Raw genomic sequence first — 17,255 nt, 5'->3', positions numbered from 1 at the left:
AGCAGAGGTCACCAAGTTACACACAGGGATTTGTTCAAACACAATACCAGCCCAGTACCAAAGCAGTTTTAGTTATTTATTTATTTCAGCTCATGTTTTACTCCCTACAAGTTTAGCTTTTGCTTTTTTTTTATTTTTTTATAAAAAATGTGGCAAATGAGATGCTTGATGATCTCCTTTAACAATAATGTGGTAGATTTATAAACAGGAAAGATTCATAAAGTAACCCTGTGATAAAAAAATAAAATAAAAACATGTGCTACTGTTCTCTGTGAAGGTTTATGAATGTATACAGCCTAACTAAAGAATATAATATGACTGACAGGGATGGAATCAACCTTTTGTTGGGGGATTTAGTGAGATGCATGATACTTTATCAGTATAACTAAATAATGCAACAATGATTGACAGGGATGGAGCCACAACCAATATGGTGATTGGTTTGTGTTTTACCATTACATTAAAAGTAAAAAACTTCTTAAATGTCTATCCTTGAAACATACTTTTCAGTGAGATGATAACTCTACCAGTTAGAAAAGAGAAAAAGGTAGAAAAACCCAGAAGCCCAGTGTTCCTTGGGGAAAAAAAGAAATTACACTTAAAAAAAAAATATATATAAAAAAAAAATCCAAATTCTTAACCCTTCCATAACAAAGGTTAGGTACAGTCCTTCATATCGTCAGAAATACCAGTGGTCAGGAATGAGTTAAGTGTCTTTCAGCAGACACATTTTCTTGTAAGAATGCAAACAGTCAAAGCATTGTGCCACATGACTTCAAAATCCACAGTCACCATATTCACATATAGGCTACAACACTCCAGCCATGCTATGGAGACAGAGAACCCATTAGACGGCATTTCACATGATTTATTCTACGCAAATAACTATGTACCTAAATATATAGCCATATTTGATAAGGCGAGATTTATTTATATGATATTTACTCACTGAGATATTAAACATTTTAGAATCTGTAACTTTGGTCCATGTGAACTCTTCATACATCCAAGAACTCAAGTGAGATTATCAAGAACCATGTTATATTATGATAAATCCTACTACAGTATCATGTCAATCCTATTTTCTACATGACCTCTATGAACTACAAATACGTCACCTGCAGTCTGATTCCACGCACCCAAACGTCACAACGCAGTGAAGGAACCAATAGTGATATAACAATGTTATTTAAAAATTTAGAATCAAAACAGGAGCTCTGAATGCCCCATACGCTGGATATTTTAATGTTAGAAAAGCACAAATTAAAATGAATATTTTTCCTTCAAGACATGGGTGTTGGCTTATATCTGCCAAGAACTTGTTATCAGTTCCTTAAAATAAAATCCAAAATAAATTTGCAACACACTGCAGTACAATATTTGGAAGGTACATTTATCTTGCAATGAAATTACACTGCAAGAGCTAAAAATGTAAACAACAACAAAATAAAAGTCCATAAATAACAGTACTTTTGAAATGATCACAGCCTGTTACTGTGAGCGCTCCTCTCTGGACAAACTTCCAAAAATAACAAAACATATCCCAACAGGAAAGCACAGAACTCCCTGAAGGCCCATAGTACGAATTATAAAATCATAACTAATTATTTGGACACAGTATCAATGTTCTAGTTTCTCATGACAAACATCTTAACATTGCGCAATACAGATTTTAACAAGCGAAACTAAAAGGAACACTTTGAGCACCATAACCACTGTAGCAGGAAACAGTTGTTATGGTGCTTGGAGTGTCCTTTTAGCGCAGTATCCATGGACCAGATGTAGGATGCAAATGTGTTTCCAAATTGGCCCTATATAACCTTTAATAATAATAATAATAATAATAGATTCTATATTTCCATTGGTTCTATGCTCTAGAACAAGAGGCACTCGTTTTGCATGACAAGTAGTTTACTGCTTCATTAACATTATGAATAAAAAAAAAAATATATATATATATATATATAATCTTCCTGGAAATGGTAGCCTAGATGTCATCTAGAAGTTATGTCTCTCTCTGTCTGGTTAGCAAGACTAGGTAATCAAACTATTTAACAATACATCACATTATATAGATTAGATGCTGATTACTCGTAGAAATAGCAGTCTTATTAGAATGACTATGCAGATAAAGGGATAACAATTGGAATCCTATGATAAGGCCACTGCACATGACCCCAGCAATACTAGAAGTTTAAATTATAACTTACATGTTTCCACACAAATTTACGTAATAACTGAAGACATTGTGTTACTTCCCCACAATGATATACAAATACTGCTTACGTGTGAACCTCCAACTGCCATATATAGTATGAACGACTATGAATTACAATTACGAACCTAGCTAGAATAGACCAGTTCACTAGGGCATGAAATAATGCAAATCTATGTTTGGGGAAACTTTCAGGAACATAGATGAGCGAATGACTAGGGCTTATTTTCAGGGTAGGTCATATATTAAGAGCATCCCCTAAAAATAAGCTAGGGCTTATTTTCAGGGGATGTCTTATTTTCGGGGAAACATGGTAGTTTCCATAAACATACAGGTTTATTCGTAAATAGCAAATTCTAGTGAAATAAATACTAAAATTGCAGAATTTAGGCAAACAGTGCTAATTCTGATGAATTCTCCAACTTGATCCTATTCAAGGTTGGACTATTTTAGTGTAAACTGTGCAATTTTGTATACAGTTCCTTGCTTAATGAAGAAACTCCACATTATATAATATTATTACAATTATTTCAAAATAGGTCAATCCAGAACACAAACTAAGGTACAATCTGCTTGTATGTGCTCCGAAGCTTTGTAAGGTTAGAACCACTGAAGAAATATTTCCTTACTTGAAAGATTCCAGATTAGTTTAAAGCGAAGGCGTTTCGAGGTTTTCAGGTTAGGTGCCCCATACATCTGGCACTCATCCACCGGAAAAGAAAAAAAAAAAAAACCTCAGAACAAGGCTTTTTCAGTCTCCAAGTGGCTGGCGTGCTCATACGAAGGTCAAATGTAATTTCTCCACTAATAATATTGAAACCTCTTTTTCTAATATTGTATTAAGGTTTTTAAATGAACAAATATATATATATATATATATATTTTTTTTTTACTTAATCGTCTGATTCATTTTATTCCTGTATCCTACGTTTATTACAAATTCTTTGTTTTAAAGTATCATGTAAAAACTCAAAGGGTTACTAAAAGCATCATACCCACTGGAGTCCACAGTAGTGGTTATAACACCAGGAGAACCTTAGCCCAGTTCCCCGGTAATGGGGCAAATCGTTTAGCAATGGTTTGCCTCCTTAGTTGGGTCTCCATTGGGTTCTGATGTTCCCTGAAGGTCCATTAACGTGTTTGTGGCTTCTGCAAATCGACATTCATTGGCGGAGAGCATCAGCAACGAAAGTAGCACAGAATTGACATTAGCCAACCTAGAACTCTAGTTCCAGGCTGTAGGATGAAACTCGTATGACACTGCCGGAGTTGGAGTTACGTCTCCGTCAGCAGGGCCAAAAGAAAGCAAAATGCTGCACATGCAGACTACAGGCGCCATGACCGCTTCAAATCACCAAAGTGGCAATGGGTCACGGATCAGCCATTGAAAAAATCCTTATACAATCCTTAATGTGTGATTCATTGCCAAAAACGAAAAACTAGTTATTTTTCTTAAACGTATTAGGGGACAGAGTATTAAATAATTGTTACCTATCATTTATAGCGACTTTTAAGAGGCAAAGTCATAGACAAACACAACATAATATACTGTGTCTGCAAATTCTGCAGACACTCATATCACCAAAGTAGTTATTTAGCATTCAAATGGTTTAATTTGAAAACATGATGTTTGGCCTTGCAGCAAAAAAAACAACCTGTAAACCTAGACGTTTGCCAGGTTAGGATTAGTGATGTCCCGAACAGTTCGCCAGGAACCGTTCGCCGGCGAACATAGCGTGTTCGCGCGATATTCGGTCTGCCCCTATTCATCTTCATTGAGTAAACTTTGACCCTGTACCTCACAGTCAGCAGAAACATTCCAGCCAATCAGCAGCAGACCCTCCCTCCCAGACCCTCCCACCTCCATGACGAATAGGGAGCATACCGAAACCGCTATGTTAGCCGGCGAACGGTTCCAGGCGAACTGTTCGGGACATCACTAGTTAGGATCATCTAAGCATAAAATAACCTTTATTCAGAGATTTGGTAATTTAATCTTCCAGTACCTTGGACGCTTCCGGGATGAAACAGCTCAAGAGCACTAGTCAACATTTCAGCATGGCTGTAGCACAGATTGAATTGAACATTTCCAAGCAGTCAAAAAGCTTAGTTTGGCAAATAGTTAAAAAAGACATAACCACTGATGTACAAGGATGTTACCCTGGCTAACGCTGTTATTTACTAAACCATGACTTGCCAGGAATTTGTGAGAGAAATGCAAAGGCCAAAGTAAGTTGACTGGAAACACCGCTGACTTGGAGAAATGTTACAAATTTGGCTATTTTGGCATTTCATTTGAAATTCCCTGGTGAATTCCCTACCATTCACAGTTTAAACCCTGCAGGTGTTTGAGGTTTTGTAGTTTGTTTTTTGTGTGTATATCTTAGACTTACTTAAGGCGTGACACATATCTGTAGTATTTATGAACTAGAAAGCCATATTTAAAAACCGAACATAAATTTTCTAAAGCAAGAGAATAGAGATGTACACACATGCGGGAGACCTGCCAAACCCTCTTTGCTAAGACAGTTCACTAACAGTAAAAAAATGTGCCCTTGAGTCCCGGATGTGTGAGCAACACTCATAATTTTGGTTCACAGGTTAATAGATCACCAGATTTGTTTTTAAAGCTTCAACACCCATTATGCTTTGCCAGCCTTTATTGTACAAAAACAACAAAAAAAGTTAACACACCTAGTTACTCAAGCTAAAGAATAGTAAATCATCACTAGGCACTTAGATTGCAGTTCTACAACAACTGGGGACCTTCCTTTTGGGCAGTCCTTATTTCCAAATATGTTTTGTTGTGTTCAGTCAATTCATGGATATGCCATAATAAAACAAAAACAGCTTACACCCTTCTACAAGTTTGAGAAGACAATGATGAAGAAATGTGATTGGATATCCCAAAATCCACACACACTCTGAGAAAAGAAATACAAATAAATATCTGCATTGCTACTTCTGTACACCAGCCCTCAAAACTCAATAGAGCCAATCAAAGATTTATATATATATACATACACACATACACACACACACACACACACACACACACGTCAAAAGGTAAAACATACATTAATAACCATTAATAAAGTCTATGGTTACCCCAAGTAACCATTTGACTGACTGCCAAAAGTGTTTTGCAAAGCAAAAATGATCTAATTCAAAGGGTTAATGGAAACAGTGAACTATTTGGACAACTTGTAGCCCTTAACCCTCCATGTTCAAGATTTGGCAGCACAAAGTATGACACATCTAACAAAGTTTGGCAAAGTAGTTTTGTGTGTTAATGTTTTAATTAGGGCTAGGCTTCACAGATTAGAATAATAGTGCCTTTAACCCATTCATTACAAGACAAGCAAGTTCATTTTAAATCAGGACTATCGACTGTCATGGTTAAACAGGGTTAACATATTCGATTTTCTTTTCAGAAGAATATGAATTCTATCAACACAATCAATGATCCCAGAGCATGCACACTTTTTTGCCATTGTGGATTATTTAAACAGACAAAAGTGGGTATGTTCCACCCAGTATGATTTGTGGATCCCATCTGTCAAGCTAGGGTTAATCAATCAGGATAACTTTGCCAGGTGCTGAAGGACAGCAATGGGTGCAGTTAACTCTGTCCTTGCCATGCCCATTTCGTCATTCCCATGGCACAGCAGGAGCAGGGTTAGCAGGTAAAGTTGAAGCACAGATTTCCACTGTTTACTCCCAGCAAGGGGAAACACGTTCACTCCCAGGGCTCCAACCATCAGCTTCTCTCTGCTTGCTCACTTACTTGGTATGCGTGTGTCCTGCAGCTGGTTATCACAGGGCTGGCTGAGGGAGATGAGATGGTAATTCCAAGTAATGATGATGTTTGCAATCAATGGCAGCAGCTCCCAGGTTAGCACATAGACAAAGTAAGGGAAGTAGCAGTGTACTGTGGACTCACAGCAGTCTGTGTGTGAACTTGGCTGTGGAGGAGGAGCTGAGAGCTGGGGGCGTCTAAAAGTGAGCGCCCCTGTGCAGTCTCTATGTGGAGCAGAGCACATAGCATAGCATGCAGCAACATGTCTGTACACACATAGCACAGTATGTGCAACAAGCATGGGCGGCTGTGCACATCAGGAGGGTGGACCTCTCTGCAAGAGCTTAGTACATTGTGGCTGCTCAGAGTGACAGGGGTTAAGCTGCCAGAGCCACAAATTACCTGTATATATAAATTGCTGATGGACAGTTTTCAAAAGTGCCTCCCTACAGTATGTATAATTCAAATGCTGCAGCATTCCACAGTGACTGAGTGTATGATTTCTTTCCTCCATCATTTGAACACTGCATACTGCAGGGCAGTGAAATAAACGGTTTATTCACTGAAACTTGATTTGTGGGAGAAAAAAAAACAATGTACTAAATTGGCATACTATTTGCAATCGTCTCCTTATTTCCAAGTAATTCACAGTTCTCAGTTTGGTGAAAGTGCCCTTGTTGCAAAGTTGGATTATGTTATCAAACTGTGTTTTATTCGCTTCTTAAACAAAGGAGAGCTCTGTCAGATATTCTGGGTTCAAGAAGGTATTTTTTTTTCCTAGTTTGTATTGCAAAGGTTTGGAAAATGGAGTTTTCAATTTGTGACAAACGCTCTTTTCCTCGTACTTTTGCCACAAACTCCTGGAGGAGTGTGGGTGCTGGCCTTCTGCCAACTGACTATGGTCCAGGTCTTAACCCACGAATGGTCCTCAGCGGTACTTAGCCGCGACCACTATGCAACTCATTTCGGCATTAGGACTCCATGGGTCCCCGTCACCTCAGCGGTATTTAGCCGCGAATGTTATGGAACTATTTTTGACATGACTGTTGACCCATGTAAACCTTCCCGCTGCCCAATAATTACACAGACACCTGTATAGTGGGTAAGGGCAATGGCCACAGTTTTATTAACTTTGAACCAGCATTAACTTCCAACTGTCAGCTGATGGTGGTGATTATATACCGGACAGATATCACTTCCAACTCCCAAAGTCCAAAGCAGCCTGCCTTCCGCCTTCAGGCCAAGCAGGCTGCGACTCCCCAATCTGAATCGGCACTTGCCTTCACGTGCGCTGGCCAGGTATCCCGCCACCGCGATGCCGGCCTCCTTCCCCCTCCCCCGGCATCGCGCTCTCTGTCGCCAGCACCCTCTCAATCCCCACTTGCAGCCCGACATTAAAAATATTCCGACCTATCAGATTTAGGTTGCTGTTGTCACCCTCTAATTCGACATGATTGACCACGATACCCTAAGCCGCCGGACAAACCTTGCAATGGTCATGTTGAGTTTCTCACCAACTGCGCTCGATCCCTTTTGCATGAGGCAGGTGCTGCCAACATGGCCTGGGAACCACCTCCGACCACACTACTGTAGCGTCCTGAAACAACACCATACACCGGGCAAAATCATCCTTTCTGGAGTGAATCAAGGCATCGTCCTCACCTGGCCCAGATCATTACCCCCAGCGTGAATAACCAGTATAATAGCCTCGGGGACGAACCTGCTGAGAAAACGACACTCTGGATAGACTTGACTCCAGGACAAAGCCCGAATACCCCTCGACCGAACATGAGCCGTGTCGTAGGAAAACCCCAAGTTATGGCCAAAGGGTGCTCCTCAGCCTGCCTTGCCGCCAAGTAGACGTATGAGTGCCCTAAAATCCATACGTAACGATGTGGAGTACCTAAAAGAACAAATAAGAACCCCAAACAACCACACCCGCCCCCATCCCCAACTACCAATGCACTATAACAGATGAGGCCGAACGTACAATTGAAACTACCAGAACCCCACCTACCCAACCTCTGCACCGATGCTGCGGGATAACCCAGCACGCTAGCCTGCATGGCCGCCTCGATACGGAAGGAATGGGCTGAGTAACCTGCCAGACTCCTCCCGCTAGCGACCAATTACTCCCTTAACACCTTAGAGAACTGATACCACGTCAATGTAGACCCATTCCGATGAACCAGCAGCGCCCCTCCGTCGCAAGAAGCAATGAAACAAACGCACCGGGCAAAACTCCCCACGCACTATACCAATCTGAATCCACGCACCCACTACCGCTTGATCCATCTTAGATTTGCTGATTCGTATATCCACAAACCCATCCGACCATCGTACGTCAGCCAACAGCAGCGGAGCCCCCGCCCGTCGGCTCGGAGCCAACAATTCCCCTATTCGAAATGCAACAAAGACACACAGCGAAAATGCCACTCTAAACAATTAAGCCTCATATTCTGAACTGCACACTCGCCACAACATTGCCAACAATTCCCAGGGCAACGGAACCAAAATCAGCCTTTGCCAATCTGGAACCCTCCTAGTGCGCCATCCCCTCAGTCCCAGTTGAATACTAAACTCCCTGGTGAGGTCCCGCCAACCTTGGAATCGAAACAAAAACTACAAAGCGGTCAGAGCCTTCTCCGCCGTGGCAAAGGACCGACCCCCCTTTAGTAAACTATTCAAGAATAGAAGGGTTACCTCGAAACGCCCCATGTCCGACGCCAGGCTCTTTTCCCCGGTCACGAACCCCAGCCATTTGGACCAGAAAGCCCAGTACGCTATCCACGATGACGCTGACAACGACACAAAACCAATCAATCCTCTGAACTGAGCTCCCATATAGACTTCGGGCAAGGTTACCCCTCCCGATCCTCAACAGGATTAAGTGCTGCAGCAACGCCAACACCAGCGGCGATGCAGACAAGGAACGATTAATCACGTGGTCAACACTAATGTTGTCCGTGTGAAAATTAACCGTCCTACCCCTCAAGTCCTCACCCCACAACTCGAGAGACACCACAATTGGGAAGAGTTCCAGAAATGTGAGGCTCTGCATGAGATCCACCATCGACCCTTAAAGTATGCCCCAAAGCCAATTGATCCTGACGCATCCGTGTAGAGTTCCAATGCCGAGTTATCCACCGCTGCTCGCAGCCAGCATGACCTACCTACATCTCCAGGAAGGAGCGCCACACCTGCAGATCCCCCTTGAGCTTCCTGGTTACCCTGATAAAATGAAACTGCTTCCGAATCCCCACCGTTGCCAAGGATAACCGTCAACAGAAAGCTCGACCCATGGGTAGCACCCGACGGGCAAATGCCAGGTGACCCAGCAAGACCTGAAACTTCCTCAACCCCTTTCACCAGATCAACCCACTGCAGCAGGACAAAGACCTTCTTATCCGGCAACCGAAAAATCATCCTGACGGAATCAATTTCCACCCCAAGGAACGACAGAACCTCCACCGGACCCTTCGTCTTCTTCCCCACTACCGGAATGCCAAAATCCGCCGCCACCTCACGGAAAACCCGCAGGAGCTCCTCACAAACTTGCCCGCCCCGCACTCCCACGAAAAGTCATCCAGGTAATGGGTAACCGATCCAAAACCCAAACCACCACCCACTCCAGAAAGGAGGCGAAAGTCTCAAAATATGAACAGGAGATGGCACACCCCATGGGCAGGCACATGTCATAATAAAACCACCCTTCAAAGTGGCAACCCAGGAGGTGAAAGCACTCCGGATGCACGGGCAACAATCGGAACGCGGATTCAATATCCAACTTTGCTAACAAGGCCCAAGCCGCGGACCAACTCCATCACCCTGTCGAACAACCCGTAGCGCACCCGGCTGAACTCCTTATCTATCACGTCATTAACAGACTCACCTGCTGGATAAGACAAGTGGTGAATCGTGCCATAGGCCCCTTCCTTCTTGTCGGGGACCAAACTCAACAGCGACACTCGAAGACTTTCAAACGGGGAGAAGGTAAACAGCTCCGCCATCCTCCCCAGGCGAACCTCCTTTTCGAGTTTTTCCCGCAACATCCCTTCCCTACCCTGAACCGAACGCAAATTGTGTGCAAAACGTGGCTCCAATGAATGAACAAAAGCAATCCAAAACCCCACCAAAAACCCATCCTCCAGAATCAACACCTCACGTCGCCTAGGGTACTGCACGAGCCATGGCGCCATTCTTACCACGCTCACCAGAGTCCATGCCTTTTGCTTCGGTCTCAGGAGCCCCCCCTTTTGGAAGCCTCTGTTTCCCTTTTTAGAAGCAGCACGCCGCTGGGTGAGCTCCTTCGCAGTGTGAGCACTCATGTCTCAACCTGCAGGAACTATACCACCTGCAGTGGCTCTCGTTAAAAAGCCCGTGTTTGGGCCCACCCAGCGCACCGGTGTGTCCGCCGGCTGCTCCCTGAAAGGGCGATGGCCAACTAGGGATCATGAGGAGCAGCCATTCTGCGTCCCAAAATCCAACTCCGGACATGCTGTCATCATCTGCCTAAACTGTTGGTCATATTGTAAACAGCATTGACCCCAATATATTTTGTAAGCCCCCAAAATTAGATCTAAGTACCTGAACAATGCAGGGAAGCTATCTGGGAAACAACGGGACAGAATACTCGCAAACACATTAAAGCCCTGCAACCAGTTCCCAAACGTGCGTGGGATCTGCTTGCTCTTCTCCCATCTCTCTGCCCTTAACCTCACTCTGTCGTCTCTCTGCCCCCAGACTCTCTGTGCCATCTCTCTGCCACCAGCATCTCTATGCCATGTCTCTTCATTTAGCCTCTCTGTGCCATTTCTCTGCCTCCAGTGAGGGCGACAGAGTGTGGGAGGGAGAGAGTGTGTGGGAGGGTGACAGACATTGTGTGTGTGGGATGGTGACAGTGTAAAGGGGACAGTGTGTGGGATAGATACATTTGTGTGGAGGGTGACAATGTGTGTGGGATGGTGACAATTTGTGTTGGATGGTGACAGTATGTGTGGGAGGGCGACAGTGTGGGAATGGTGACAATATGAAAGGTAGTGAGTGTGGGGTGATGGTGACAGTGTGGGAGGTGGTTACAGTTGGAGGGATGACAGTGGGGGTGATTGTAGCATGAGGGGATGGTGACAGTGGGGAGGTGGTAGTGTGTGTGAATGGTGGCAGTGTGGAGCGATGGTGACAGTGTGGGAGGTGGTTACAGTTGGGGGGATGACAGTGGCGATGATGGTAGCATGGGGCGGTGGTGACAGTGGGGAGGTGGTAGTGTGTGTGTGAATGGTGGCAGTGTGGAGCGATGGTGACAGTGTGGGACGTTATAATGTGAGGGGATGGTGACAGTGTGTGTAGGAGGGTGACAGTGAGTAAATGGTGACAATGTGTGGGGTGGTAGTGTGGGAGGGGAACAGTGTGTGGGTGATAGTGGGGGGGGGGGGGGGGGTGACCAGGGCCGGACTGGCCCACCGGGATACCGGGAAATTTCAAGTAGACAAGAGGGACTGAAACGTTGATCTTCTCTTAAATATTTCAATAAAAGTTACATTCTAAGAAAATCCGAGAGTGCAGCCAACTATTTCAATTGCCTATATATATATATATATATATATATATATATATATATATCCTACAATGACTTATGGGGCTGGCATAGATTTTTTTTCCAGGGCTGTTTCGTATCCCCAGTCCGGCCCTGGTGGTGACAGCGTGTGTGGGAGGGTGACAGTAGAGGGATGGTGACATTGTGGGGATGGGGACGATGTGGGGTGGTGACAGTGTGGGAGGTGGTGACAGAAGGATGGAAGGTGACAGTAGGGCGGTTTGGTGACTATGTGGGAGGGTGACAGTGTGGGAAGTGGTGACACTGGGAGGGGGAAGGTGACAGTGTGGGAGGTGGTGACAGTGGCAGTGATGGTGACAATATGGGAGGTGGTGACAGTGTAGGAAGTGGTGACAGTGGGGGGGATGGTGACAGTTGGGGTGGTGGTGACAGTGTGGGTGGTGGTGACAGTGTGGATGGTGGTGACGGTGTGGGAAGTGATGACAATGGGGGGATGGTGACAGTGGGGGGATGATGACAGTGATGGTGGTGACAATGGGTAGATGGTGACAGTGGCGGTGGTGGTGACAGTGTGGGAAGTGGTGACGATGGGGGAAGGGTAGTGTGAGGAATGGTGAGAGCTGGGGGGGGTGGTATTGTGAGGGGATGGTGGCTGTGGGGGGGGGGGCAGCATGTGGTGGGGCTCTGACTTAATTAAATAAGTTTTTTTATTTTTTAGTTGTAATCCATTCCATGGTGGTCCAGTGGTCTCCTCCTCCTTCCTGGTGGTCCAGTGGGGTAGGTCGACAATCCGCCAGAGCCTCCCTGTTTGCAGCTCCGCCGGCACTTGATGTCTCACAGCGTTGCCACGGGTTTGCTAGAGATCACAATATTTCTACTCCATGGTCTGCAAGGACCGAGGGCCGACACCTCAGTCAGCCAGGTTAATCACCGGTTTGGCGAACTTGTTACATTTTAGTAATAGGTTCGCATGAACCAGTGAGAACCGTCTGAATCCCACCATATTGTATGGGTCTGCTGCAACCAAGCCATTTCTTAAGGAAGCATCAGAGGAAAAGCCATGTGTAGCACCCCCAAGCAATCAACAGAATCCAGTAATCACATGCTTATCACTGCTAGGCAGCGTGACTGCTAGGCAGTTTAGGGTGCATAGGCTAGGGTGACTGACAGGAGGGGAGTACACAACACGCACTGTAATGTGAAAAAGCCACGTGCCATGGTAGAGGAGCTTCTGTTCCTCTACCCAGTCTGACAGGAAGTGCCAAACTGCTTCCTGTCAGACCGCATGGAGGGAACAGAAAATCCTCTCCGTGGCTCGCCCCTGATACAAGGAGAAGGAAGGTGAGCTAGCACGGGGTGGGGGTGGGGAGAGGCACTAGGAGGGACTGATTATTATTTTTCCACTGAGTGTTTTTTTTAATGTGTACATTGGTTATTAAACCTATTTGATTATCGTTAGTTTTCACATTTTTTTTTTACACCTGTATTTCTTCATCACACTCTGTTTTCCTTTAAAATGGTAACCCTTATTAGGATTTACACTCCTTTATTAGTTGTTTATAGACAACAGCTTTGGTCTGTAATGGTGTAATCCATTTGAATTTGAGAGGTTGGTACAGATGTTCACGTCTTCTTAATTGGTTATCACATACAATTTACCCACTTCTTTCTTTCCTACTTCCTAATGCTTTATTACATATTGAAAATGTGTGTCATTTTAATGAATTTCAGAGATTTATGCAAAATATGCCTGAGGGGAAAGAGACACACAGAAGGCTTGTGGAGGAGGGGGTGGGTGATTTGGAGACCAATTTGCTAAATAATCCATAGGGACATAATAATCACCAGAACCACTACAGCTTAATGTAGCGGTTCTGGTGTTAACAGCCTGTACCTGCAGGCTTTTTTTTTTTTTTAAGGGAGTGTTTATATTGATGGCTAGTAACACCTCTAGTGACAGTAACTCAGATAAGGTATATACACCACCCTTAGGGGGTACAGTACCAGAAAACAAATCAATGGAGCAATCGTAAGATCTGTAAGGAGTTAAAACATCAGTATGCACTCTGTTAAACACTTCTTTAACCTCCAGATAAGGGACAGGAACCTCAGTAGAAAGAGGAGCAGTAGTAGGTACATGTAATGTGCCCAATCTCAAGAAGGAGACAAAATAACTTGGAAGGTGATATGTTCTTTGGGTAAAGCCCCTACCGTTAAGGTGAGAGGTAAGGTTTCTTGTGTGATCAGAGGTTGGGACAGTGGTCTACCATCTATGGCCTCAACGGCCAAAGGTGTGGTTCTTTCTTTGAGCGGCACTACATGGTTGGTAACAAATTGTTTGTCTATAAAGTTATCAGCTGCACCAGAATCAACCAAAGCATCACACGAGAAATTTACATTATTGCTTTGGGCGAAAACAGAAAGCATAAACCTATTATAAGGCATACCAAGGGACATATACATCACACCTAAGCAGGGGCGTATTAGCCGCGAGGCAAACAAGGCATTTGCCTTGGGCGGCATTTTCCAGGGGGCGGCAAAAAACGCTGCCCCCAAATGCCCAGGGCAAATGCCTTGTTAGCTTCGCGGCTAACAGACATGCTGGGCGGTCGGGCGGCGCGGCCGGCGAGGGAGCACTTCCTCTGAGCTCTCTGCTCAGCTCCCTCGCGCGCCGCAGAGTGAGGCTGGGAGCCGGAATATGACGTCATATTCCGGCTCTGCCTTCCAGCCTCACTCTGCAGGCGGCGCGCGAGGGAGCTGAGCAGAGAGCTCAGAGGAAGTGCTCCCTCGTCGGCCGCGCCACCCGACCGCCCAGCAGCCACTGGACCACCAGGGAAACACACCTCTGCAGAGACACCCCCTCCCCCCCCTCAGCATTCCCAAAGGTAAGGAGGCTGGGGGGGTGTTTAAATAAATTTTAAAAAAATTGTTAAAGTGAGAGTGTGTCTGTGAGAGTGTGTCTGTGAGAGTGAGTCTGTGAGAGTGAGAGTGAGTCTGTGAGAGTGAGTCTGTGAGTGTGAGAGTGTGTCTGTGAGAGTGAGTCTGTGAGAGTGAGAGTGAGTCTGTGAGTGTGAGAGTGAGTCTGTGAGAGTGAGAGTGAATCTGTGAGAGTGAGTCTGTGAGAGTGAGTCTGTGAGAGTGTCTGTGTCTGTGAGTGTGTCTGTGAGAGTGTCTGTGTCTGTGAGAGTGTCTGTGTCTGTGAGTGTGTCTGTGAGTGTGTCTGTGAGAGTGTCTATGTCTGTGTCTGTGAGAGTGTCTGTGTCTGTGAGAGTGCCTGTGTCTGTGAGAGTGTCTGTTAGTCTGTGTGTGTGTGTGCTAGTGAGTGTGTGAGAGTGAGAGTGAGTCTGTGAGAGTGAGAGTGAGTCTGTGAGAGTGAGAGTGAGTCTGAGAGTGAGTCTGTGAGAGTGTCTGTGTCTGTGAGTGTGTCTGTGAGAGTGTCTGTGTCTGTGAGAGTGTCTGTGTCTGTGAGTGTGTCTGTGAGAGTGTCTGTGTCTGTGAGAGTGCCTGTGTCTGTGAGAGTGCCTGTGTCAGTGAGAGTGTCTGTTAGTCTGTGTGTGTGTGTGCTAGTGAGTGTGTGTGTCTGACTGTGTGTGTCTGTTAGTGTGTGTGTCTGACTGTGTGTGTGTTTGCCTGTGAGTGTGTGTGTATGTTAGTGAGTGTGTGTGTCTGCTAGTGAGTGTGTGTCTGTTAGTGTGTCTGTTAGTGAGTGTGAGTGTGTCTGTTAGTGTGTGTGTGTTTCTGTTAGCTAGTGTATGCGTATCTGTCAGTGAATGTGTGTATTTAGAAATGCGGGGGGAAGGGTTGGGTGGGGTGGCGCAGGGGGTAAACTTCTTAATTTCTCCTATATAGTTTTTAAACCTTCGATAGTCTCATCACCCTTAATTGCATGGGTTCGAGTTCAGAAGGGGGAGATGGAGCAGGTAAAACTATGCCAAAGAATCGATTGACACGTGAGAAAAAGACCTATTTTTAAATAGATTTCTTTTCCAATCTATTAATTTGCAAGCAAAATTGCTAGTACAAGAGGGAGCACCCAGGGGACAGTGCTCCCTCGCGCGCCCGCCAGCCAGCCAGCCGGGTGACAGCAAGGCCAGCAACACCACTGGACCCCAGGGAATTCCCCCAGCTCTCCCACAGGTAAGGAGGCTGGGGGGATTAAATAAAAAAAAACGTTTGAGTGTGTTAGTGTTAGTGAGTGTGTTAGTGTTAGTGAGTGTGTGTGTTAGTGAGTGTGTTAGTGAGTGTGTGTGTTAGTGTTAGTGAGTGTGTGTGTTAGTGAGTGAGTGTGTTAGTGTTAGTGAGTGTGTGTGTTAGTGTTAGAGTGTGTGTGTTAGTGTTAGTGAGTGTGTGTGTTAGTGTTAGTGTGTGTGTTAGTGTGTGTGTTAGTGTGTGTGTTAGTGTTAGAGTGTGTGTGTTAGTGGTCCTTTAAGTGTATGTGTTTATGCATGCACTGGCATACATACCGCGGTCGCACGGGTCGCAGCCCTCCAACCAGGTGCCCGCCGCCATGTGTTGCGGCCCCAGCCTGCGCAGAGTAAGCGCTCACGCGGGGGGGTGGGGGGGGGATGTGTATGCCACTGCCTCCATCCCACCTCCATGTCTGTATTTTTCCAGCATGTCCTGCTGGAAAAATAATCCCCAGAGTTGTAGAACATTATCAGACAAGAAGGAAGCACATTTACTTCCAAGATAACCTTGTATGTGGGTTGATTCATGCATCCTTCATAATGATGAATCTGTTTGATTCAAGCCTTGCTAAAGCACTCCCAGATCATCAAAGATCCCCACCAAATTTCAAAGTAGGTTTGATATGCTGTGGCTTGAAGGCCTCACCAGGTCTCTGTATAAACATTAGACAACTTGGTGCTGGACAAAGCAAAAAATTGGACTCATGATCAGAGATGATTCTTACTCCAGTCCTCTACAGTCCAAAATGTGTGGTCTTTTGCAAACCATTTTCTGGATAATCTTTGCTTTCCATTGATGAAGGTTTTTGTTTTTTTTTCTTCTAGATTTGCACAACTTTGTCCTTTGTCTAGGAGCATGTTTTGAACCGTCCTCTCCATGCACTTCACCTCAGCTGACATTTGCCATTATTTTTGTAGGTCACTTGATGTAATTCTACGGTTGTAGAGTGATATTCGAATGAGTTTAGGGTCATCCTGCTCAGTGAAGAGTTGTTTGTGCCCTCTGCCAGTCTGTAGCTTTGATATCCCCAATGTCTGCTTAAGGAAGAGATTCTTTATTGGATCACCGATCGGGACTCAGAGGGACTAATGTCACCAAAATACAGCAAGTTCTGACAATAGTGCAGGCTCCTTATATAGGCACATAACTCCTCCCATATTAAGCTCCACCCGCACATTCTCTTGACCAATCAATACAAATAAGAATTAACTTCCTGCTTGACCGCATGGCCTGTCCAGCACAATGGAGGAGGGGAATACTACATCCTGTATTCTTGCACATGCTCCGTACACTACTGATCGTATCTTGCCTCGTGCAACCAACTGATCGATACGTCAGCATATGCACGTACACATGCCACGTGGTAATCTCGGCCTACTAAATTTATTTTTACCGAGATTCCACCACACTACCACTATGTTTGCCATCCAGCTGGTTCCATTGCAAGAGGATAGTGTGGACCACTGAGATTTTGATTCAGGTGATCACCCAATCAGAAC

The 17,255-nt window shown here is 45.0% G+C and overlaps 1 protein-coding gene across 2 annotated transcripts in view; it reads right to left on the bottom strand.

Annotated features, from left to right (window-relative positions):
• Nucleotides 1-6,201, bottom strand: part of TNFAIP8 (TNF alpha induced protein 8) — a 143,972-nt gene extending 137,771 nt beyond the window's left edge. The window contains exon 1 of one of the 2 annotated variants that reach the window (XM_063456937.1): nt 6,003-6,201. In XM_063456937.1, coding sequence (XP_063313007.1) covers nt 6,003 — 1 coding nt within the window. In that variant the 5' untranslated portion in view covers nt 6,004-6,201. The remainder of the gene's footprint in view (nt 1-6,002) is intronic. The other variant, XM_063456936.1, reaches the window with a different exon arrangement.
• Nucleotides 6,202-17,255: the final 11,054 nt, after the last annotated feature.

The sequence above is a fragment of the Pelobates fuscus genome, chromosome 5 (assembly GCF_036172605.1).
Source record: "Pelobates fuscus isolate aPelFus1 chromosome 5, aPelFus1.pri, whole genome shotgun sequence".
Lineage (NCBI taxonomy): Eukaryota > Metazoa > Chordata > Amphibia > Anura > Pelobatidae > Pelobates > Pelobates fuscus.
The sequence above is the reverse complement of the archived record's forward strand: the minus strand, read 5'-3'. Positions and strand labels throughout refer to the sequence as shown.